This window comes from Urocampus carinirostris, chromosome 15, assembly GCF_059441175.1.
Source record: "Urocampus carinirostris isolate Australia breed hairy pipefish chromosome 15, RoL_Ucar_1.0, whole genome shotgun sequence".
Lineage (NCBI taxonomy): Eukaryota > Metazoa > Chordata > Actinopteri > Syngnathiformes > Syngnathidae > Urocampus > Urocampus carinirostris.
This window is the reverse complement of record NC_142363.1, coordinates 29,259,319-29,285,576: the sequence shown is the minus strand read 5'-3', so window position 1 is coordinate 29,285,576 and position 26,258 is coordinate 29,259,319. Positions and strand designations below refer to the sequence as shown.

The 26,258-nt window shown below is 37.6% G+C and overlaps 1 protein-coding gene and 1 long non-coding RNA gene across 2 annotated transcripts in view; one reads left to right on the top strand and one right to left on the bottom strand.

The window, feature by feature from the left end:
• Nucleotides 1-3: 3 nt before the first annotated feature.
• On the top strand, nt 4-25,011 carry LOC148352077 (uncharacterized). Its single transcript, XR_015852821.1, has 5 exons — nt 4-53; nt 2,429-2,527; nt 9,414-9,599; nt 11,887-12,012; nt 24,570-25,011. It is a non-coding gene; the product is annotated as an uncharacterized LOC148352077 (long non-coding RNA).
• LOC148352076 (signal-induced proliferation-associated 1-like protein 1) overlaps nt 12,274-26,258 on the bottom strand; it is a 90,069-nt gene continuing 76,084 nt past the window's right edge. The window contains exons 16-22 of the mRNA XM_088353918.1: nt 24,706-24,888; nt 23,303-23,465; nt 21,564-21,762; nt 19,726-19,854; nt 18,683-18,806; nt 16,606-16,684; nt 12,274-14,834 (exon numbers count right to left, since the gene is read on the bottom strand). Of these exons, the coding sequence (XP_088210044.1) occupies nt 14,691-14,834; nt 16,606-16,684; nt 18,683-18,806; nt 19,726-19,854; nt 21,564-21,762; nt 23,303-23,465; nt 24,706-24,888 (1,021 nt within the window). The 3' untranslated portion in view covers nt 12,274-14,690. The remainder of the gene's footprint in view (nt 14,835-16,605; nt 16,685-18,682; nt 18,807-19,725; nt 19,855-21,563; nt 21,763-23,302; nt 23,466-24,705; nt 24,889-26,258) is intronic.

Below are 26,258 nucleotides of genomic sequence, written 5' to 3'. Positions count from 1 at the left end.
TGCCGAAACTGACGCCGAAAAACCAGCAAGTTTGTTTTTGACTTTAAGAAAAGGTACTTTTTGTTTTTTCATCGTTCATTCCTTTAACATTGATATTTACTTTTAATAATTTTGAGCTTTTAAAAAAATAATAGTACAATTATACCTCAATACTCGAAAATGATCCGTTCGATATCTGTGTTCGACCACCGAATTATTCAAGTACATTAAAACTTTTTTTTTCCGTACGAAGTGAAAATATTCATTTCAATACGTTCCTACGCATTCCAAAATACCCTAAATATGAATATAACACGTACCTAAACCACCATAAAGACCCAATATATCAATAAAACGTATACCTAAACAACGCTTTATTCGTTTTAAAATGGTTGAAAAGACCTTATCAATTCAGTTTCATTAAATGTTTCTTTTTGGGTGTTTTATGTGTTGTAGCAACAACTAAATAAGTCAGAGGTATCAAACTCTTTCAAATTCAAATTAATTATTTGAAAAATTGTCATGACGCACCCATGGAAGAAGAAAACCATCTCCACGTGATAGTGCTACTGCCCCCTATTGTACTGGAGGTGCAGTAGGTCTTTATTCTGGGACAGTGAAAAAAAAACACGCCCCCACTATTTGAGAACCATTGTCTTCGCTGGAGTGCTGGGAGTTTTTTCGGACGCTCACAATTGAATTATGATTCAGTAATTTCATCTCATTAGCCGCACCGCTTATCCTCAGTAGGGTCGCGGGGGTGCTGGAGCCCATCCCAGCAATCATCGGGCAGTGGGCAGGGGACACCCTGAACTGGTTGCCAGCCAATCGCAGGGCATGATTCAGGAATATAATATTTAATTATAAAATGATTATTTAAGGTTTTTTCTTTCCCTCGATATTTTACCTTTACTAAGATTTAATCTCTTGTAATGTTTATCAACCAAGTATTTGTAAAAATAAATAAATACATTCATTTCCACTACAGTTTATTTACTGGCAACTTGGAGAAACTCATGAAGACTGAAAACTCTAAAAAAAATAGCACACACACACTCATTTAAATAATTGATTTAATCGTTTAAAAGTCTTTCTGCTTTATATTTTTAATGGAAATGTTTACTTGAATACAATAATAAATACATATTTCAGAGTGCCTTGTTTAGGTGTGGCAGGCACCTGTCCTTTTTGGGGGGGGGGTGACATTAGCTCAGGAGGTCGCAGGTTCGATTCCCGGCTCCTCCGTGTTATATGTCAAAGTGTCCTTGGGCAAGACACTGAATCCCTAATGCCCCCAATAAGCAGGTAGGTGCCTTGCATGGCCGACTACTTATTGGTGTGTGAGTGTGTGTGTGAACGGTTAAGTGTGAAGCACATTATAAAGCGCTTTGGGAGGTCTTCATCGACTTGAAAAGCGCTATATAAATGCAGACCATTTACCATTTATAATAATAATAATAATAATAATTTCCTTGTATTGTCATTCTGTGTAACAATGTACACAGAACGAAATGTCGATTGCATCTGACCCGATGCAGCCGCAGCCAAGAGAGGGCGCCGCCGACCACTTTTTAAGTCTTAGGAATGACTCGGCCGGGGCGCGAACCCGAACCTCCCAGTCTCAAAGCGGGCGCCTTACCATCTAGGCTAATTTCACTGTTAGATTTCATATCTATTATAGAAAAGTGCTTTAAACTTCTTCAAAGACACCCAGGTGTTGTTGTTTCTTTTAAATTTGTATCCATGCCTCTTGAGTTTTTCCTTGCCCTCATGTAGATTTTAGATCAGGGGGTGGGTTTCCTCAAATTTTTCATGGTAGTCAGCAATTACAGCTACTGTGGATGCTTTGCGATTGACTCCTCTTTGGCGACATCCAGTGGACATATTTAAAACTGCTAGTCGTCGACGCGAGGCAGCTAATTTTTCTCGTGTGTTTTTCTCGTCTCTGGAGCCACATAAAATGTGGTGGGCCTTGAGTTTGACAAGCGGTGTAGACAATAAATATTAAATGTAATAAAGATTAAAAAAAAAAAAAACCACATTATCGTACCTTTTTAGTAGCAATTTAATGGTAGATTTTTTTTTTTAATTTTACAACCATTTCCTTAACTCAATTATTGTTTTAACTTTTCCTTCCCCTTATCACTAACTTCTTTGATACTAACTATTATCAGCAAAAAGGTAATAAAACACACTAAATCACCATAAATTTTCATCACGTTTTGTCGGATTGACAAGCTCTCCCGACATTATGCTAACTGGCTGAGCTAGCATAGCCAAGATGGCCGCTCATCTCACTCGGTCATGTCTTCAGCTGTACCGAAGCAAAAATGACTGAGGTATCACTGTACTTATTTATATTTACAATGATTAGCGTTTGCTGTGATGAACAAGAATTCAGGGAATCAGTATGAATCAGTCATTTCTATCGAATTTCTTTTAATTTTAGGGCGTCGCCACCGGCCCAACTCAAGTCCCGAGTCTCTTCAAACTCGCCAAGAAACTGAAGCTTCTGCTAAAGAATTTTGCTAGCTGCCCAAGTTCAAGAGTAAGTGAAACGGATCGAATGAATCAAGTATGTAATGGAAGGCCAGTTTCCGAAAAGAGGTCAAATATAAAGTCGAAATTATTTTTCTTTGAAATCTGAAGCACCTCAAGGTCACCATGTTTCATTTTAGATTCTTTTTTAGTAAATTTGGCTGAGTTAGAAGAGTTGAAACAGTGTAACAGGCCACAGAGGTGAATCCCGTTCATTCAAAGAGTTGATGAACGTTTACGCAAAAGAGAAAAGTCGGGATGAATTTTTTGTTTTAAATTTGAGCCAGCGCAAACTTTTTACCCTTGTTCATCTGCTGCAATCATAAGGAAGGTCAGTCAGGAAGACAACTTTTTACTTGTATCCCCCGCCCCTAATCCACAACCCCTCCTAACATATTTTATTTCTTATTTATGCTTCAATATTTTCAAAAAATGAGACAGTAAATCGGCAGCACGGCAGCTCAGTGGTTAGCGCAGCTGCGGCACAGTTCTGAGGTCATGAGATCGAACCTGTGTGGAGTTTGCATGTTCTCCCCGTGCTTGCGTGGGTGTCCTCCAGGCACTCCGGTTTCCTCCACTTTCTAAAAACATGAATGTCTGATTGGTCCAAATTGTCCCTAGGTCTGAATGAGGCAGTGAATTGTCTGTCTCTGTGTGCCCTGCGACTGGTTGACAACCATTTCAAGGTGTCCCCTGCCCACTGGGCTCTAGCACCCCCGTGACCCTACTGAGGATAAGCGGTGCAGATAATGGATGGATGGAGACAGAAAGTGGGTTAGGCCGATACTTTCACTAAAACTCTGTTCTCTACCTAAATGCCAGTAGCAGCGTTGGCTAAGCAATACAAAAATGAAATAAAAAATACAGATATTTATTTCTACCGTCAGTTTAAAAAGAAACCGAATGAGCAAGTTTAGGGGGGGGCAGTAGCTCAGGAGGTAGAACGCTCGTCTTGGGATCAAGGGATCCCAGTTCGGATCCCGCCCGTGTTACATGTCGAAGTGTCCTTGGGTAAGACACTGAACCCCTAATGTCCCCAATAAGCAGGTTAGCGCCTTACATGGCTGCAAGGCCGCTATTGGGAAATGTGGAGCACATTGTAAAGCGCTTTGGGAAGTCATTGACTTGAAAAGCGCTATATAAAACGCAGATCATTTCATTTCAGCAAAAACAATTTATATTTTGTTTTGCTAAAAAAAAAACATTTAAATTTTAAAGAAAAGTGTTTTTTCGGGCAGATAATTTTGTTAAATCTTACTATTTTTATTATTTCATTTAAGACCTATTTGAGTGATTTTTCTTCCTATTGAGGACACTTGAATGACATAAAAACGATTCAAAAATAAACTAGCCCCCACAGAAAATCCACCCGAACAAAAACAATTAAAAAAGGTGATCACTAAACGGGCCGTAATTGACCCCAAAAATTGACACGAACCTGAAAAACTGCTGAAAAATGACCCCAAAAACAACGCAAAAAAAGTGACAAAAAAAAGCCCTCAAAAAATAACAAAAAAAGGGCTCAACAACCAAAAAAATGACGACAAACGACTGAAAATTTGAAAAAAAGGACAAAAAGTGAATTAAAAGAAAAGATTAAAAAAGACCCCAAAAACAACCCCCAAAAAACTCAACCGAAAAATGACGACTGAAAAAAGTGAATGAAAAGAAAAGACCAAAAATAACCCCCCAAAAAACCTCAGCAACCATTAAAAAAACAACTAACAACCAGAAAAACCACCGAAAAATTACTGAAAACTAGGGAAAATAAGCATAATGAAATTGCCCAAAAATGACCTTAACAAAAACATCCCCCCCAAAAAACACCTGAAAAAAAAGCCCTTATATGAGCACTGCGATGCCAGACAAACATGGCGGCGACTTCTAGTTAAGGATTCCACCATGTAAAAGAATACAAATTTCTAAACCTATGATTTTCTTTAATAAAAATTAACATTAGTAAAATATTTATTGTATTTCCCCCTATTATTCAAATCATTGTTTTTTTTTTTACTACATGAAATATCTTTTTTGTATCACTAAGAGGCACTAAACATGACTCACTGTCCCTTTAAATCAGGAATCCCAAACTCAATTGGTATAGGGGCTGTTGAAGCTAGGATTTGGGTGAGGTTGCGCCAAAATGGGGTTTTAGATGTCGCTGTCATGTGTAGCGCCACCAAAAATGAGTCCCAAGTAAGACCACAAACTATAGAGACTGAAAGTGTTTTGTTTTATTTAGTTTTCTCATGTTCAAAATAAAGTTGAACCGCGATATGGCGAGGGAACCCCGTAAATGACATTGTGCAATGAAAACTGAAAAAAAAATGTCCTTAAAAATAGAGCAGGAATCTTTCATTAAATCTGGAGTACACAAGCGCACAAGGTTTCGCTGATGGAAAAAAAAAAAGCCTTCAATTATTTCATGATGAGTTCATTTGCCGGATCCGACTCATCTGAGAGGCAATGAGAAAGAACTGTGCGTCCTCTACTACTCTTTCTTCGCTTGCCTTTGCCCCAGTACACAGAGAACACCCCCTCCTCTCAAAAGACCCCCGATCCCCCCCGCGTACATCTCCAAATTCCCGGCCAAATACGCGTGCTTCATTTTCTTTATTTCTTTTTTAATGACACCGGCAGCGGCCCAGCCGTCCGCCATTAGGGTAATAAGGATGTATTATAAATGAGTTATTGATGAGGACGATGACCTGTTTCACAAGCAGACGAGTCGGGGAAAGTTTTCAGAGCCACCAGGATTTCGTCTTCCTTTTTTACGAGTTTCCTTTTATAGGGAGCGAATAAAACCGTAGTCCGTCTCAGGGATTTTCTTTTCATTTTCAGAGCTGGCCTTTCAGTGTCCAGATTTCAGTACCGAATGGTTTCAATCCAAAAAGCAATGTCAGTGTACAGTAGGTGAAATTCCTGGTTATAAAATCCATAAAACTGTGTTTATTTCAAGATTGAAAACAGGAACCGTTTACTAGCATTTTGAATGTAAATTGGCAGGGTAAACTCAACGAGTTGAATTGACACAGACAAACCTTTTTTATTTGATTGTGAAAAAAAGTCCTTCACTTATTCAGTTGTTGTTAAAACCACGCACCCCTACCTGTCAATTTCAGCCGATTTCTCGCTTTATTCATGATTGCAATTTCCTCTAAGTCAAGTCATGTTTATTTGTGACTCCCTTAATCACAAGGAGTCTCAAGGGGCTGCTCGGACCACAGACTATTAATACACCATCCCCTGATCTAAAACCTACATCAAGGCAAGGAAAAACTCAAAAACCTCAACATTAAGTGATAATAAACCACACAAACGCAACAGCAAGACAGACTACAGTGGAACCTCGGTTCTCGACCATAATCCGTTCCAGAACCCTGTTCGAAAACCGATTTGTTCGATCACCGAAAATCGTTTTTCCCATTAAAAGTAATGTAAAATTGTTTTAATCCGTTCCAACACCCTGAATGTTTACCATGAACGTAAACATGAAGCTAACCCAGGCTAATTGTACGTTCGCGTTAGCGTAATCTTCCGTACGAAAGATTACGCTAACTTGAACGTGTACAAATAAAAAAATCAGGCCGTTTACACGTCATTTAGCACCCGGGTCTCCACAAAACGTGGTGAGCGGTTAAAGGATAAAGAAAATAATTATGAATAGGATTTCTTACCTTTGTGGTGCTCAGCAGAAGCCATGCTGTATGTATAGCAAGGTCGGAAATTCGCACACCTTCTTCATTTTGCTATTATTTCTTTCTTAAATGCAATAGTTGTACGCACTACTCTTCTTTTTTCACTGGTAGCAACTTTGCTGCTTGCACCGACCTTCTTCGGAGGCATAATTAGGGGCTAAAACACTCCGTTCACCGATATTAAGAGCGAAAGCAAAAAGAAGTGCGCGCGCACGTCAAAACAGTTCTTCACGAGGGGTGGGGGCAATCTACACGATCTACACCCGTACGCCGCTCAGCATGGCACCCTAGCGTAGCGGCGTTCGAACTCCGATTTTTTTGAACGAAAAGCGAAGCAAGAATTTCTCAATTTTTGGTCGAGAACCGATTTGTTCGAACTGAGAGGCGTTCGAAAACCAAGGTTCCACTGTATATAGAATAAAAAGAAAGTTGTGGAAACAACTTAATTTCACTCGCCAGACAAATAACACAAGCAAGTCTTCCAGCATCTTTATTGGTTCTTTCACGAATTGCAGTAAATTTAGCCCTGGTGGGCCATCCAGGCCTGCAAGTCCTTCTCTGCTGACCTAAACAGCTCGGTAGCCTAGATGGTAGGGCGCCCGCTCCGAGACTGGGAGGTCGCTGGTTCAAGCCTCGGCCGAGTCATACCTAAGACTTACAACATTGGTACTCATTGCCTCCCTGCTTGGCGCTTGGAATTGGGGGGTTTGGTCACCTAATGACTCCCAACACAGCACTTGGGTCTAAAATGGCGGCGCTCTGTTTTGCTGCGGCTGCATCGGCTCGCTACAGTTTAACTGTAACTGTACGGGTCAGGTGTATCGACATTTCGTTCTGTGTGCATGGTTACAAAGAATGACAATAAAAGTAAATTCTATTCTAAAGAAATATCAGAATGATCCATCCATTATCTGCACCGCTTATCCTCAGTAGGGTCGCAGGGGTGCTGGAGCCCATCCCAGCTATCTTCGGGCAGTGGGCAGGCGACACCCTGAACTGGTTGCCAGTCAGTCACAGGGCACACAGGGACAGACAATTCACTTGCTCATTCACACCTAGGGACCATTTTGGCCCGGCCGATTAACATTTTGGAATGTGCAAGGAAACCCACGCAAGCACGGGGAGAACATGCAAACTCCGCACAGGAAGGTTGGTGGATTTGAACCCATGACCTCAGAACGGTGCCACGCACGCGCTATCCACTGCGCTGACGTGCCGCCCACATAATGGCGGCGCCCTCTGTTGGCTGCGGCTGCATCGGCTCGCTACAACGGGTCAGGTGTATCGACATTTCGTTCTGTGTACATTGTTACAAAGAATGACAATACAAAGGAAATTATTATTATTATTATTTATTATGTGATGTTAATTATATTTTGTCCACAAATACTGGCCAATTCTTTGTCCGCTTCCTTTCATTCATTCTCCCCTGGTTGCGCAGCTTCCAAATGTTTAATCATATTTAGGCATTTAACCAATCATATTTCAGTCAGGGTAAAAAATCTAACCGTAGGCCTTCTCAATCATTTTTGCAGGCCCTGAATAGAATGTGGCTATGTTCCTAAATAATAGTTCAATTTTCTAAAGGGTATTATTAATATTTTTTTTAATGTGTCACAGATATTGCTGCAGTAAGTATTTTATAGCCATAAAATAGTTATTAAGGGTTGGTTTGACAGAGAACAACTAGAGGCTACGGAGTGAACAGCACAGCCTGCCACTGAAATTTCATTTCGCTTATTATACGTAGCAGGAATTCGCAGACCATCTTCATTAGCAATTTACGATGACGTTGTCTTACCAGTGACTGAGACGATCCGGATTGAAGCCAAATAGGCAAGATGAGATCGGTCTGAATAAAATAAGTTTATTCTTTAATCGTTTTTGTCCTATTTTACGGTGTACACTTATTTTTAAATAATCCAAAAAGGTATAAAATACAAATAACGTTTATAATATATACAAATGTCTCTTATTAATATGTATAAATTGACAGGTATGCAAACACGCAGAAGAAACCCATATTTATTGAAACTGACGGACCAAGTGGATTTGAACCAGTTCTTTTCTTGATGCATGGCAAAATGTCATTAATCGGTCTTAAATTTACATTAATTAATGGTGTGATTAACGTTTTGTGTAAATACTTTGGAAGTGACAAAAACAAACCAACAAAAGTGCTATTAAGTAATAGTCTTAAGTGTACTAGATTTACCTAAACTTTTTTCAATATATTGTTTTGCATTGTGGTTGTTTTGTCCCTTTTGTGAGTGTTTTTTTAACATTTCTCTCTTTCTCACATGCCCACATCATTATAAGTAGCCTGCGAGAAAATGCTGAGAAGCACAAGAGAAAAATTAACCATAATGACCTGCAGTTTTAAAATGTCCACTGGATGTCACCAAAGCCAGGCGCCACTTGCCGAGCACCCACTGTAGCTGTTTCGTTGACTATCATTAATCGACCAGAGAACATTGAGGAAAGCAATTCCAACGTTTATAAGGCAATATCAAAAAATAGCACTTGGCAGAATTTTAAAGGAGCTTCAGCTCCTTTTTATAATAGATAGGAAATCTAACGGCGAAGTTCCCACAGTCAGGTAAACATTTTCATAAAAAAGACCATTTAAATTCAGAGTCATTGAATCGATCATTTATATTAGTGTTTGTATGCTATTTTTTGTCACTTCCCAGTCTGCATAAGTTTTCTCTGTAAATCTTAGAGTAGTAATAAAATATTGAGGGAATAAAACCTCCAGTAATCGTTTTAAGATCAAACCTTACATATCTGAATCACAATTTGATTGTGAGCCTCCAAAAAGACCCCCATCCCTCCACCTTAGGCACACATTCCATGCCATTATTTACTAGTCTGGCCGCTATAAGAGGGTTTTTTTTCTACCAGGTGGCCCCTGAGATCAAATGAGCTTGACACCCTTGGCTTATAATTTGATTTTAATCTTAAACCCTGTTATTTGCTTTATATATTTAAAAGGTTTTGATGGACATTTAGAAGCTTTGAAGCTAAAATGGAATCGTATTTCTGGAAGTTAGCGTCCTCAACTGTCATGAATATGGAAGCGAGGGTTTGTCTTATGCACGCATTCTTGAAAATCAAAGCTTCCTACCATAACTACATTAGCGTCGATATAACTGGAAGCTTTTATTTTGAAATCATCCTTTCCTTTGTTGTTCACAGCTACCGCCATGTGTCAAAATGACGGCCGCCGGCGCTCACATTCGGACCTTGACCATCAGCCAGCGTTTATTTACGACAGCGCCTTTGGGCTCCAAGAACAGCAAGTTCCACCTGAAGGTCCTCCTCGTAAAACACCAAACCGGCCTGGAGACCTCCACAAGGACTTTGAGAGGCGTCCGTGGCGAGGTAACACGGGGGAAAAAAGATGAAAGAATGTTGTGTTTCCATGTACTCTGAATTTAGTTTTACAACGTTACAAATTGAGGATTGACTGATATAGGTTTTTCAGAGACAATTCTGATTCTAAGTACCGTATTTTCCGCACTGTAAGGCGCACCTTAAAAGCCTTTATTTTTTTCAAAAGCTGACCATGCGCCTTATAATACAGTGCGCCTTATATATGGATCAATATTAAGTCTTGCAAATAAGGCAAGCAGCCGCCGACTAGATTTTCCCCCGAAGGCGAAGTTGTCCGCGGTGTATGCAGGTATTTATATACCGGCGTTTCATTTCCTAACCAATGTGTCAATCATCATTTGAATCAGTCACTATTGGCTAAAGTTATTCGGAGGTAAAGGGGGCGGATCCTTTTTTATCATTTACAGGCTCGCATAGGCTAGGTATATACGAGGTATCTGCTCATGAGGTTGTACAGGAGAATATATTAACTTTTTTTGTTTGATGAAGCAGTTTAATGGGACAGCGTGTATTATTTAACCACTAGCTGTTAAAAAAAATCACAAGAAAAATACAACTACGGAGACTCAAAGTGACTAAACTGCATATTTTTTATAATTTTTTCAATCCAGCTTTTCGATGATTTGAGTTTTAAAGTATCTGTAGAAGCAAGATGGTGGACAAGTATTCCAGCTTACCCTAGATGAGGTTTATGTTGAGACTTAAAAGTTATGTAAAATATATATATACATATTTCTCGATTTAAGAGTATTTAAAAGAAATGTATTGTATTTTTGCTCGTTATTTAAATATATATGTACTTTTTAATGAATGGAATATTTTTAAAGGTCTATATAATACTATAATGATAATCCATTTAGCAGGGTGCAGCAAAAATGAAATATTGTGCACAAAATGTTGCTAATTTCAATTATGTTATCCTATTTTACTAAAAGAAATTGGACAGGACAACATGGTAACAAAAATCTTGTTCATCTGGGAGATGTTATTTTTTTTCTTTATTCGAGAAAAAGGAAAAAGAGCAAAAACTGAAATCAAAATTCACAGCAGATTGTTCACCAAAATGGATCATTTGTATTACCTCTTTAGCCACGGTGATCACAAATGATGAAAATAAGTTGACACTCATTTATACTTTATAATTAATCTGACATGATAATGTGAGACCTAAATTGTAGCCATTACACCGAAGCAAGGAATACATTTTATAACATTTTCGGATGGACTGTTTGCCCTGATTTTTTTTTAATTAAAAAAAAGGCTGTTTTGGCACAGACCAAATTTTTCACTGAGGGAACCCCTTAAGCTCCAGAGTCCTCGTGTCTATTCCTATAAGTCTATGATAAAAGCAGTCTATATGTCCAAGCAGCTGATGCTGTTCCGATTCTGCACAAACCACTTCACTGAAAACTTTGTCCTGGATGAAATCCTGCAAAACTTTTAATACAGGGCAGAGAACTGCAAATGAACAGGAACATTTGCCAGCTTTAAGGGCTTAGCCGAAGCATGGAACTCTTGTGATGGGAGTGCTAATTCCTTGATTTGTCCAGGGGTTAGCTGTTCGTTAGCGCTTTGAAAATGATTCATCCAATCATGCGACAGAAAAACTCTTAACCCTACATCAGAGGTAGAGTAACTCGGAAGTGTGCTTGGTCTTTTGCTCAATGCACAAAAATAGAGTACCTGGGTGTATAACGATATATGGACATGCTTTAAGGGCGGGGCTTTAAGTGTGATGATCTGTCCCTCCGTTTATTATAGTGTTTTGACAATTCAAGTGTAAATTGCATTTTTACATACAGCGGCATAGAACTGAAAATAAATGTAATTATTAAAAGGGATAGTGTGTATTTTTAGCATGTCCTTGTGATTTAGAAAACCTTTCATTCATTATAAACAAAAAAACAACAAAAAACAATTGATTTGGATAATAAGCAAAACTGTATGAACTATATGAACGTGCATTTTTTAAACTACAGATGTTCCCCTAATCACCATCATTCGACTTATGAAAAAAGGTAGATACGAATATTTTTTCCGGGATGTCGAAAAATATCCGGACATCACTAAGTTAGATTTTGTATTATGTGAACTTTTTTCCGAGTGGAGGACAGAACTGTAGTGTTTTCTGCCGCTACGAGAGGTCACTCAGCATCCACCCCAAATAAATCCACTTCCTCTTCCTAGTTTGTGTCTAAACATTCTGTACTGTATCTCCAGCGCGCAGAACTTTGACATTTTTATTGTTTAATATCTTGTGCATCCATTCAATAAGGTTGGTGCAAAGAAGAGGCCAGCAGTTTCATTCGAAATGAAAGTGGAATGAGAAAATGGTTGGATTGCTTTTTTTTTCTATCACGGAGGAGGAAGTCGCCCAACTCTTGAAGCTCATCTTCCAAAAGTAAGTTAAACTTCACTTTATTTATGTTTATAGAGCATATTTTTTTATAAAATGTTTATTTTTTAGTACAAAACAAAACAGGTTACTTATGCAAGGCTTAAAGATACTTAGTAAACCTTATACAAAATATAGCATTGAAGCAACTTACGAACAGATTCAACTTACAAACGAGATAGGTTCCTAAAAGTAGGGCAGCATCTGTATTTGAGGCCAAGAAAAAGCTCGAGTAAGGACTGGATTAAATGACTTTTCTGCAAGACACATCATTGAACAAAATATCTTTAATAGATATAAACAATTTGTACACACATCACATGAATGGAAAAAATCACATGCCGTCACACGCCTTCGGGATAAAGGTTCTGACCCGATCCGATTCTCGTTTTCGCGCTCTCGTGCTACAGGAAAACAGTGACGGAAATGACCCCGAAACGCAAACTCGACGTCCATCGTGGTCTTTGGCACCGAAAGAGATTGCGATCTTGCACAGTCTAGAACAAAACATTTTTTTCGGTTCCCCGATGGCACAGAAAATTTTCAGCGTCAACATATCGAACGGATGAAGGATCTCTGCATGCGGTATCGGAAAAAGCTACACCAGTCCGCTGCCAAAATTTGCAGTTCTTCTCTCGCATTAATATTATTTTTGAATACCTACAAGTGAAGAAAACGTAAAAAAAACAAAACCTAATATTTTTGATGTTCTGAATTCTGGTGAATAATCTCTAAATCGGGGATGGTGGAACTACCGTTTAAAAAAAAAGGAAATTATCATGTAATAACAGTGTTTACCACTAGATGACACGTCGGGACAATTTAAAAGACGGGATTTCATCACAAAGAAGAGAAAGGCTAAAAATGAGTATTTTCAGAAAAAAATAAGTTTCTTTTTATGTAATCAATTCAATAAAGATCAATCTTTTAATATATATTTTAGATACACCCACATATTTCCTTATGTACCATTCTAAAATATCCAGAAACCAACCGATGAAAATTGAGCAAAAATTTCAACTGTTTGACTGCTTCTTGCGCTCAAAGTAAACAATTATAAGGCGGTTTTACGTTGTAACATCATCTTAGGACAACTTAAAAGTGAAAATTTAGTTTTGTTTACATTTTTTTTTTGTAAATAGTGTGTAGGTAGGTGTTTTGATTGTATCCCTTAACCACTAGGGATTATAGGCCAACAAATGTACTACTTGAATAATAGTAAAAAAGTGCCCTAAAAAATGTACTTCTTTCAACCATAATTTCTTGTTATCTATTGTGGTGTTTCACATAAATTAATTCATTTTAAGTAATTGGAAAGGGGAAAAACAGGCTGTAATAATAGGGTTTACCACTAGATGACACCTGTCACTTGGGGACAACTTAAGAGACTGGATTTTTTCACCAAATGAAAGGCTCTTTTTGTAAATACTACTTAATGTGTGTTTCGAAAAAAAAACTGACCATTCTCAGCTTATAATAATATCTATTTAATGAATGATCTGAACAAAAAAATGGTATATGTATATTTTTTGAGGCGCACCTAATATTTCTGTTAATTTTTAGATATTTGAAAACAGTTCATAACATTGAAAATTGAGTTTTTTTGTTAGACGGCTTCTTGTATGATAACGATTGAAGACGACGTATACATGAAAAGGTGTTGTGTTGAATTACAGAGTTCACCACTAGATGGCATACGTCACCAACAGGGAGGATTTATTTACCAAAGAAAAAGTAGGTTATTTTTGTAAATACTTCTTTATTGGTTGAAAATAGTATCTTATGGGACTCAAACAATAATAATGTATCTTTTTTTTAATTAACTACCTAAAAAAGGAAAGTTTAAGTTTGGATTTTTACAATATATATACTATACCTGTTATGTAAAAAATCCAGAAACTGACACATTAAAATTGAGGGAATTTTTAGTCAAGTGTTGGACTACATCCCATAAATTTAACGGCAGTTAGAGAAAAAAATGTTGTAATAACAGTGTTTACCACTAGATGGCGCCCATTTCTAGTAAATGTTTGAAATGAAGGTAGATTAGTTTAAAGGCAATTCAAGATAATTGTATTTTAAAGTTGTAATAAGAGTGTCTACCACTAGATGGCAAACATCATCAAATGGTGAATGACTGTTGAACGTTTTGTACAAAAATTGAAGGCGTTGGAACGAAAACCAATCAAATCCTATATTTACATAAACATATATTTGTTCTTTTTTTAATCTGTCCATTTTTTTTAAAGAATATTATATACACCTTTTTTTCTCCCTGTATGGCCTCTTTATCTTATGACATCATCTTTTCCATAAATACTCTTTATATATGTAATGGAAGGATGGGCTGGGGGTGAGAAAAATACCATATTTACAAGATAACGCTACTATTCTTTTTCTTCTCCGTACAAAATATAAATTGTTCCAGATCGGCCATTTTGTTTCTAGGCAATCCTTTACAGTGTGGACAGGATGTGCTTTTGCAAAGGCTTTCTAGGTTGCTACAATAACGTTTAGGATGGAGCTACACACACTGGGTTTGAGACTAGGATGTCTTTTATACACGTTATGTTTCAGCACTGAGTGAAAAAAAAGAGAAAAAGAACATCAGTAAATCCTCCCCATGCAAGGACGAGTGAGCACCGATTCTTGGGAGCGAGCGCATGCGTACCGGGTGTCGGGTTTCAGTTCATGTCGATGGTGTTGAAAACCCACTCGGTGAATTTCTTGAGTTTGGCCGAAGCGCTGTACGACTCCTCTAGGAGGCGCTGGTTGTCTTCGCGCAAGCCTTGGATTTGAATTTGCAGGGAGGTTTTGGCGTCCTTTTCCTGCAAGGAGGACAAGTTTGGTTTATGTTGTGGAGACTATTGACCAGTGTTCCCTCTAAGCTGCGCACTGCTCGCACAAAAATGAGGGCTCAAAATTACTAAATAAGAAGCGACTTAAGTCAAAGATACAGTGCATGAAGGTAAAAATACACGTGTTCCCCTGACGTTGTCCTAAATGCGATATTTTGAAGTCGAGTCGAAGAGGAACGAAGTTGAGTAAAGTTAGTAGTTTGTCGATAACCGGCTTCTCGGGCTTGCCTCACTAAAAGGAACCGGCTCTTTCTGGTCCTTAACGGCTCTTCAGGTTGTTTTTGCTTCTTTAATCCCAACATGACCAAATATTAAGTAAAATTATGCACAAAATGACTTAAAGGAAGGGGGGAATAGAACAAAAAAGAAAAAATACCAAAATGAAAAAGTAGTGAAAAGCTGAGAAAAAAAGAAAAGAAAGAAATATAGGAAAAAAGTAAATAGAGAACAAAAAGAAACAAGCAACAGCTTGGAAAAAATAAACACAATTAGATTTTTTTTAAAGGAATTTTTTAAAAGTAGAAAAAACACAGAAAAAAGAAGGAAAGGTTTGTGCATTCAAATCATTTCTAATTATATCAAGTGAATCTTGTTGCCAACTTTCTACTTCCACTAAAAAACGTAATTAAATACGGTTCTGTATCTTACAAGCGACTAAATAAGCCCCCAAAAATGTTATTATGCGACAAAATATATCAGGAAATAAAAAGAAATGGATATCTTGTATTATTTTTCTCCTTCATTATCTCTTTTAAACTTGTTTTGATATTAAAATGTGTAAAATAATCATCTGTCTCAATAATACATTACATACAAGAACTTACAGACGTTAGATATGGCTTTTTGCGCCATCTTGTGGCTACTTTCAGAAATTATAACATATATTTTTTATAGGAGGAAAAAAATATTCCACTGGCAGATTTTATTGCTACATGTGTCATGTTTCTATTTAAATATATAATTGAATAATTAATTGTATTTCAACCTTTAATTCAATCAAATTAAGAAAAATAATGTACAATAATATATTTTATGTACACTTAGATGTTTTTGTTGTTGTGAGTCGTATCTAGTAAAAAACGAATAAAATTATTTACAACTAAAACGCAATAATAATGCTCACTTCCCAATACTTTACATTTATTATTTGTTTTTCTAATAACAAAAACATAAAACAACTTGATATATTTGAAAAATGCAATCACTTTTATTTAAATACCAAATAAATAAAATTGAATTAAATCAAACATTTTTAAACATGTTTTCAAATAAAATGAAATAAATCATTACCTTGATACATAATATAATACATTTAGCAAAATATTTTCTAATGGCATATGGAAGATAATGTTGCTCATTTTTAAATATATTTCCCCTAGAATGATTTTAGTACAAAAAGAAACTTAATACGTTAACATTTCAAGAATAGTTTTTCGAATAATACGTGAAAGAAAAAAAAAATCAATCTAATAAAATGAGTATAACTATTTGCCAGAAGACCCAGAACCTTTTACTAGGAAATTATTATGACTTGACTTCTTCCAGTGTAGTGTTTTTCATTCCTAGAAGTTAAGTGAACGTGACCTGTCATCAAAAATGACTCCATGAAATTCCAGAGCAAAATAATCGACTTCATTAAAACAAGGGGACGAAGAAATGCAATGGCAAAGCGTGGCCACCAGAGAGCAGTGTCGGTCTTATTTTTAAGCAGACTCTTTCGCCGCTGTGAAAAGCCACTCACCTTTTTCAGGTCTTCCTGCAGCGATTTCACGATTGATTCCAGTTGGCTGACCTTTCCCATTAAATGAGCTGGAGTCTCACTGAGGGGAAAGCATAGAAAGATGTAGAATTAGAAGGGGGCTGCTGTTTTGGTCAGTAGCTTCTTATTTTTTTAGGAAAGGTTAACGGTCCAAGGTAAGTTCAGGGTTGGTACAATGTTTCCTCTATTTTTTCATGTTGGTATTTTTTTCTTTTTTGTTCTATTCCCTCCTTCCTTTATGTCATTTTGTGCATAATTCTAAATAATATTTGGTCATGTTGGGATTAAAGAAGCAAAAACAACCTGATGAGCCGTTTAGGACCCGAAAGAGCCGGTTCCTTTTAGTGAGCCGAGCCGAAGAAGCCGGTTCTCGACAAACTCTACTAACTTTACCCAACTTCGTTCTACTTCGACTCGACTTCAAAATAGGACACAATGTCGGGGGAACTCGTGTATTTTTACCTTCATGCACTGTAACTGACTTAAGTCGCTTCTTGATTAGTAATGTTGAGCCCTTATTTTTGTACGCTGGCTAGATTTTCTTGTGCGCTGAGAATGTGCGAGCAGTGCGCAATTGCGCACGCGCGCAGCTTAGAGGGAACACTGGTTGGTACACCTTTCTCATGGCCAAATTCAAGCACTTTTTAAAGACTTTCCAAGCCAGTTTTCCAATTCTGCCCCTTCGTTCAATGATGAAGTCACGAGTGATGCTTTTTGCAGAGCCACAAATCAATTTGCGATTTACACATGCAATATTTAATCTTGTGTAAATTTATCAAGACATTTGATGTTTAGATCTTGAGTAAATCGCGGATATATTTGCGGGTCTGAACAATACGTGTATAAATAGGTTTGAGAGACATCTTTCCATATAGAAGTATTGGTTAAAAAGGGTTACTATGTAGCCTTGAGACCCCGGTTGGTTGACAGCCTAGGGGGGTCTGGGGCTTGATATACTACCAATAATAATGTGACATTATGCATGAAATTAATAAAAAAATTGTACTTTATTTTGACAGCCTGTGTTTTTGCATTCTACAGTAAAACTTATCTATATTTTATTCAAAGCAACTTTTAAGTCAAGCAACACAAAATCCCTGAAAAACGTTCAAACACAACAACTTTTAACTATTTACCATTCAACTTCAAACCACTGTTGACTAGAACAACACAGAACCTCTTAAAAACATGAAAAAATATACATTAAAATGTGTATAAAACAATGAGTCTCGACTGAATCTTGGCATTTAGGAACGCAAAGTGCTAAAGTGTGAGGGACTGCTTCAGATTCTTCTGTCGGTGATAGAAAATGCACAATGTTTTGGAGCCATTGATATAATTCAAATGAGTCCGAATAAGGATCATTTTCTTGCTTTGGTTTATTTTTTAAATTACTTTTCCTCTTTTTGTTCTTCGAACTGCAATCTCTCTCTCTTGCGCCACCCCAACCCCTCCCCCTGCTCAGCGAGCATAAAAACACTTGTTAACTAATCAACCATTTGTTTAACCCAAAACCAAGTTTAAGGTTTTTTGTTTAACATTCATGTCTATTTATAAATAATATTTTTTTATTTCATTTTTGACAGTTTCTAATAATTTGAGACCCTGGCGGTGACCAAGTAAACCCTGCCAGCCAGAGACTTTCAATGGCATAGGAAACACTTAGATTACATTTTCAGTTGCAGGAAGTTCTTCCTATTGCAATTTACCACTGGGAAATGTTACCTTTATTTTTTTAACATGGTCCATCATAAATGTCCATAGTTGATACACCATCCTTGCGCTAATACACATTTTAAAGTGCCCTGTTTAGGTGGAGCATGCAACGCCACTGCATAAGACAATGCCATACAAACTAATGCCAACTGCCGTTTATCACGAGGGAAGAAGAAATACAATGGCAAAGCGTAGCCACCAGAGAGCAGTGTCTGCTTTACTTTTAAGGAGACTTATCAAAACAAAGCAACAATTTCAAGAATTCACACGTACTTCACCTAAAATTGAAAGACTTTTCAACCCTTAAAACACAACTCATAAGTTCAAGCACCATCTCTCTTACCAAGGCGAGGGCTGTCTGAGGGGTGCCGCCTGGGGCTCCGCCTGCTGGGGGCTGCTGGCCCCTGCCGGGCTCTCTGCCGTCACTGTGTTCTCCTCCTGCGCTGCCAGGTAGACCAATCTCTGCTCTGGAAATGGTAGCACACAGAGATATATTCAATTGTATACAACACAGTCATTTATGTATAACTCCCACCCTTAATTTGCTGTTTTGACTATGACATCAGCCTAGATGGTAAGGCGCCCGCTTTGAGACTGGGAGGTTCGGGTTCGCGCCCCGGCCGAGTCATTCCTAAGACTTAAAAAGTGGTCGGCGGCGCCCTCTCTTGGCTGCGGCTGCATCGGGTCAGATGCAATCGACATTTCGTTCTGTGTACATTGTTACACAGAATGACAATACAAGGAAATTATTATTATTATTATTATTATTATTATCGTCATTTTTAACTAATCTTAGTATTGTTCTTTGATTTCCACATCCTTTAGTACGGAGTTTTAAAAAAGGGGCTCAGGGGAAGGCCGGTAGAACGGGTTGTTCTTATTTAATAGCTTCTCGCCCTGTCCTATATGCAAGTTCAAAATCCATTGATGTCTTCTCTTTATCTTGACTGTGTAATATAGTTTCAACTTAACTTAAAATATTCCTCAGATTCCTTTCTATTTTAGCTACATTGCTACATATAAGGAAATAAGTTGTAACTTATAATCGTCTTCCAAAGTACAGCCAATATGTAGAACTCTAAAATCCGCAACAAAACATTTTCCTCTTTAGGATCTAGTTATCCGTATTGTCACACACTGCTGCTCATCTCTGAAGAGCAGGATGAGACTTTACACTGAAAAACAACGGCAACCAGAAGATGAAGGTGCTCAAACAGAGTCAGATCAGGAAGCTTCTCCTGCTTCTGGTAACCATGGAAACTAGTACTATCTCGCCAGGCTGTACTTGCTCAAGACACACCACAGTGAGTGGTTCCCTGACAACCCAGGTGGTTAAGGAATCCATGAATGTGAATCAAGAGTTCAAGTCTTCCATTTCGATCTTACCCTCAAAAGCCTTGGCGGCATCAACCAGGTGTTCCCAGTCCAGCGGGCCATCTGTCCTGGTGTCGGGTAGGGGCATGAGGGCAGGGTCCTGCGCCTGTTCGGAGTCCCTCTCCGGGGCGGTGAGGTTACCTGGACAAAAGGAAGGCACCATTATAATCCAGATTAGCCACCACTGTTAGGCGCGTTACTGAAACAATGTAATTAGTTACAGTTACTCAATCTGAAAAGTAACCCAGTTAAGCCACTCCCCTGAAAGTAATTATCTAGTTACAAATTTATGCTTATACCCACTTTGAAACTGCCCCCCTAAAACTGCTTTAAAGTAACCACATGATAAAGGTAATAGGAGAAAAATCTGTACAACATGTAAAAGCGGTGAACCATTCATATTTCTTGGCTTGAGTAATCTTTAGAGTTCAACAACCATTTAGCTGAGACACTCCATATCCATATCGACTTCAGACCCCTCGAATTTTTACTTTTCTATTTTTAGGTCCTGCCCGAAACGTTTCCTTTTTTCCACCAGGCACGGTGTATTACAAATGAAACGACCAAAATTCAGCACACTTCCTGTAAATTCTCCGCTCACGTTTGCCCTAGTGATTAAGTTCGTTTGTTGTTCCTGTATAAGCCACACCTCCTCCCTCGCATTCGCTACTGGAGACACAACCAAATATGCTCACATAAATTAATTCTTGATTTCAGTATTTTGCTTGAAATTTGTAAATATGGCTTTGATGCAAGTATATAGGTTTTTGGAGAGTCTCTCCATGACAAAAAAAATCTGTTTCCTCATATTCTGTTCTTGAGATAGTACCGCCGCCAGGTGAACTTTGAAGGTAAATACAAACTTGCTGGTGATGACTGATAGTTTGGAGTGACAGTCGAGTCATGTTTATTTGTGTCGCCTTAATCACAAGGAGTCCCAAAGGGCTGCACAGACTACAGACTATTATGACAGCATCCCCTGATCAAAAACCTACACGAGGGCAAGGAAAAACTCAAAAACCTCAACATGAGGAAAATGAAGAAACCTTGAGAAGGGATTGGACAGGATTCTAGTCACGTTCAAGTCATGTTTAGTTGTGACGCCCTTAATCACAAGGAGTCTTAAAGGGCTGCTTGGACTATTATGACACCATCCCCTGATCTAAAACCTACACGAGGGCAAGGAAAAACTCAAAAACCTCAACATGAGTCAAATGAAGAAACCTTGAGAATGGACTTCACATGAACAATAAGACGTTTCCCACTAATCTACCCTTTGTAAGTAGAGTAATGCACCACATGGTAATGGCAGATAAGTTACAATATCTAATAATAATACATTACAGTACTTGTTACCGAGATAAGTAATTGTGTTCCAGAAACCTGTTCCTTTGTAGTACATTAGTCCCAACCAGTGTCTGAAATAACAGTTATATACAACGTTGTTACTTTTCAGTAATAGGGTAAGCTAACTAATTGTTTTTCCTTTACCAGTCAACAGTGTTAGATTACTCAGGATTTTTTGTTTTTACGTACGTATTCTTGTTTGCATTTACGTATGTTTTTGTGCAAATGCTGATTGTTGTTATATTGTTTACGGTTTATTTTTGTTGCACTTCAAGTGTAGGATAAATCTGTTGCTGGTGAGATGTAATCAATATCACACAATTACCTATCTTTTCTATTTAACCGACTCGAATACTGCTGAGAAAATGTCTATTTCTTTGACAAACAACGACTTCTTTTTAAAGTAACGGAATGCTCACTAGTTCATTTTACTATTGAGTTATTCGGTTACTTTTTGGAAGTAATGGCTAACTAGAACTAATGGACACGGTTAGCGGCATTACCGAGAGATTTGTGCGAGGTCCGTCGGCTGGCGGCGTTGCGGGCGGTGGGCGATCTGGGCACGGTGGAGCAGCTGAAGAGGAGGTCGGTGGGGGTCTCGCGCTTGTCGCTAGCCACCGAGCCCCTCTGCCCGCTGTAGATGCTCTCGTCCGATAACGTCCTTTGCAGGGAGCGCCGCCTCGGCGTCAGGGCGGGGAACGGCTTCCCGGGGCAAAAAGAGGACATAGTCCTATTTGTTATTCCGTGGAATATTCTTGAATATGCAGTGTTCATTTTACCTCTGAAAAGTGATGGGTCCCAACAGAGATCTATGGCTCCCCAAAATTTAGTGTTATCGAAATTGTGAATCGGCGACAAATATATAATATAAATCTATATTCCTGTGCGGAGTTTGTATGTTCTCCCCGTGCTTGCGTGGGTTTCCTCCGGGCACTCCGGTTTCCTCTTACATTCCAAAAACATGCATTTCGGGTGAATTGGTCGGTCCAAATTGTCCCTAGGTGTAAATGAGCGAGTGAGTTGTCTGTCCCCGTGTGCCCTGCGATTGGCTGGCAACCAGTTCAGGGTGTCCCCTGCCCACTGCCCGGAGATGGCTGGGATGGGCTCCAGCACCCCCGCGACCCTACTGAGGATAAGCGGTGTAGCTAATGAGATGAGATATTAATCATCAGTTTATTGGTATTACAAAGCAGTTATCACTTCAGATTTTTCAGTTCACAATATTGTTCACTATACAAAATAATATTGCTGAAATATTTATATATTCTTGCAATTTTAATCATCACAGTTAATTGGTAATATAAAGCAGTTATCACTTCAAATTATTCAGTTCATATATTCTTTGTGGTTTGCTGTCCCGCCATAGTTGTAATGCCCTCTCAAGGTCCAATCCATTATCCTCCTCATAGCGTCACCAGGAATATAATTGAGTCCATTTTGGCAGAAAAGTCCTTTTCTTGGTAGTATTTATTTTCTTACGTCAAATCGTTCGCTTCAAAACACGTGTTTTCCTTCCCTTCGCGGTCTTCTGAAGAATTTCTCCGCTGTTTTTTCGTGCCGGAATTATTGCCGTTGTTACCACTTTCTGTGTTATGTTTCGACTTATTACCGACACTGAAGAAATTACCAATGTTTTGTTAATTATCACCTCGTACCAACTGTTTTTTCGGAGGCATACTTCTATTTCACTCGACAACCGCCAAAACAATGAAGTCATCTCGAAGCAACGAGATCTCGTTTGCCGAGATCGGCGCGAGACCAAAACAACAATGTCGGATCTGCCTGACGAAGAGTTTGGAGTGCGGTAAATCGGGTAAGAATGACAATTTGGTGTCAAAAAAGTTGCGTCCCAGGGACGCACGTTGATTTGACACAATGCGTCCCCAGCAAAAATGATGCGTCTAGGACGCAGGGACGCGGGCAAACCAGAACCATGAATATGATGCAAAATTTAACATGAGCGTTTTCTTAGACTAAATTAGAATGATCATAGCCCACATGAGTTTGATATGGATGCTAGCTCCGTGGCAATTACCGTATTTTCCAAACTATAAGTCTCTCGGAGTATGAGTCGCACCACTGAAAAATGCTTAATTCTAATAATGCGGAGAAAGAGGGAGATGCAGAGAAAGAGAAATATCCAGTGAGAAAATTGAAGGGGAAACGGGCACACTATAGTTCTATTTTTCGTCATAAAAATGATGTATTATTATTTTGCAAGCAGTTTTGGAAACTGGTTTACCTTTTCTTGTGGAGTGGTCGGAGGGGGACTGTCGAGCGTGATGAGCTTCTTGAGGTCTTCTTCTAGGCTGGACTTTGCGGTGTGCCTTTGGGGCGATTGCGCCCCCCGCAGGTTGGCCCTTAATTGTGGCTGACTCCCCAGCAGACCGTCGCTCTGGTGACGTCTGCATCATAGAGAAAGAAAAATACCGGTTTTGTGATCCTTACTCGGGTAGATTAGTAGGGGGAATCCAATTGGAGGGGAAAACAACAGGGTATAAAAGTGTTTGCACAAAAATTATCGTTCTCAGAATAAAGTGTGAAAGAAGAATTTTTTTTTTTTCGAAAAGTATATTATTCATTCAACACAAAATAATTCCTAAAGGTGGTGTATGTAACTTTAAAAATATTCTACTTGCTGATGACATCTTCTGGCTGGAATAGTCATTGCTGCTACTTTTGATGCGCATGCAAATTTGTTGGAGCTTCGGGTTAGCAAGGGGACTGTATTTGAAACAGGCCTTTTCTCACTTTCACCATTTTCATCTCTTCATTTGAAACCACCGCACGTGCAATATCACTGCCATCTCCTGGCTTAAAGTCATGATTGCAGCCTAAAGTTTTCCAATCCTGCACCCCAATTTTATTAGAGAAAATATTGTTTGCAGCCCATTAAATTCAGCAAAAAAAAAGTCTCAATCTTAAAATAAGAAAAATACTCTTTAATGATTACTATAATCGAAATTCTTTTTCAAAACAGTGTTAAAAAAGAAAAAAAACCTTTCAAGTAAGTAGAATTTGTACATTTTTCTGACTTTTAAATACATTTGAAAAAATGTAAAGAAATACTATATAACATAAATCTATTTTTAGAAATGCATTGTAAAATGTTTTTAAAATATTTAAATCATTTGATTCCTGCATTGCTATGTTCAGAAAATACAATAAATATTCTAAAGTCACTTTAGATAAACAATAATAAACAAAAGGTACTTTAAAAGGAAACATTTTCTCCTTTTTGTTTTTAAGATTACATTTCCAACAAATTAAACCTATTCTAGAGTGTATTACCATTATGTTTTATTCTCTGAATATTTGAAATAAATTCACTAATGGGTTTTCCGGTTTAATTTTTTAAATAGTCAAATAATATTCATGCATTAATTAAGGTCTAATATTAATATTTTATAACAATATAACTTCATGAGATGACATTTCTCACATGAACGAAAATCGCTATCCGAGCTTAAAAATAATAAATGAAATACAGAACACGGAATTTTTTTCAGATGCAGGTGCACCGAGTACCACAAGGTGTCAGTGTTGTCCACTGTTATAACAAACAAGAGAAGAGTGACTGCCATCCAGTTTATCCGTCAAGTAAAAGAAGAGGCAGCAGAAGTTGGAATGCCAATGGAGACTCACTTGCGAGTGCTGCCAAAATCGATGGAGTTGACGGTCCCGCCGGGTTTTTTCCAGCCGATCAAGAACTTGGAGGTGGCCCCTTGCCTCGGGTAAAAGCTCTTGGGCCCTGGGGAGGTCTCGGAGGTGGGAGAGGTGTCCGGCGCGGGATCCTCCCGGTTCCCCGATGGAACGAAACTCGGCGTGCTGTTGGAGATGACGTGAGAAACTTGAACCGTTTTCACAACCGCGCCATTGTTCAATCCAAGTACGACTAAAGCAGCCATTCCCTTATCGACAAGTTAGGAGATTTCGTGTTAAGAAAAACAAATAAAAGCCCAAAAATTGATAATTGACTTTGTGTTAAATTAAAAAAAAAATTTAAACTTGAAAAAACAAAGAAAAAAAATATTAGTGGGACTATTTCGTCAAAAAATAGTGTTGTTTTTTTTTACAAGCCATAAATTTGTTAGTTTTGTGAAATTAAAAAAAAAACAAATTGGTTTGTTATGTGAAACCAATAAGATATACTTCTTATTCTAAGAAAAAGAACCAACTCATACATTTGTATTTTTTAACATAAAAAAGAAACAAAAGCTGTACATTTTCTAAGAAAATGAATAAAGCCCAAAAGTTGATTTGTGTAATATTTTAAAAATATATCTAAAGAAATATGGTAAATGGTCTGCTTTTATATAGTGCTTTTCAAGTCAACGAAGACCTCCCAGAGTGCTTTACAATGTGCTTCACATTTACCCATTCAGTTTTCAAGGGTTGAAAAGTGAAATTTAGGTGAAGTGCGTGTCAATGCTTGAAATTGTTGCCATGTTTTGATAAGTCTGCTTAAAAGTAAAGCAGACACTGCTCTCTGGTGGCTACGCTTTGCCATTACATTATAGCAACAAATCCCTGAAATTGATGATTTTGTGTAAAATTCAAAAAACATTTTTTACTTTAAAAAAAAAATATATATAAAATTGGTTAATTTAGAGAAAAAATTAAACAAATATTTGTTTTTATTAAAAAGAAAGGTTAAAAGTTAGTTCATTTGTGTGAAATCCTCAAACCAATATTGATTAAAAAATAATTAAAAACAAAAAAACAGAAATTGATGATTCGGTATGGAATTAAAAAACAATTTTATTCACCAAAAAAAATCAAACAAAATTGGTTTATTGGGTTAGACCATTGATATATGCCAATACGTGTATGTTTATTTTAATGAAAGTCAAAAGGTTGGTTACCTTGTGTGAAAGAAAAAAAACAATACCCAAAAAATACAAATTTAACATCAAAAATATGTATTGAACTTAAAGTAACTTAAAAGCCTTCAAATTGCTTAATTTTGTGTGAAAATACAAAAAGTAAAGTGAATTCATTTATGATTTCATACTCTTTAAAAACATGTATTTTTAGTCTAACAATTGAACAAACTATATTGTTTTAACAGTTTTTTGCAAGAAGGGCATCCAAATGTATTCATTCATTAAGAAAATTACAAATATAATTAAAAAAAAAAGTATAGATTACTTTTTTTTGCTAACAAGAACATCTACCAGTTTAATATGCATTCCTAA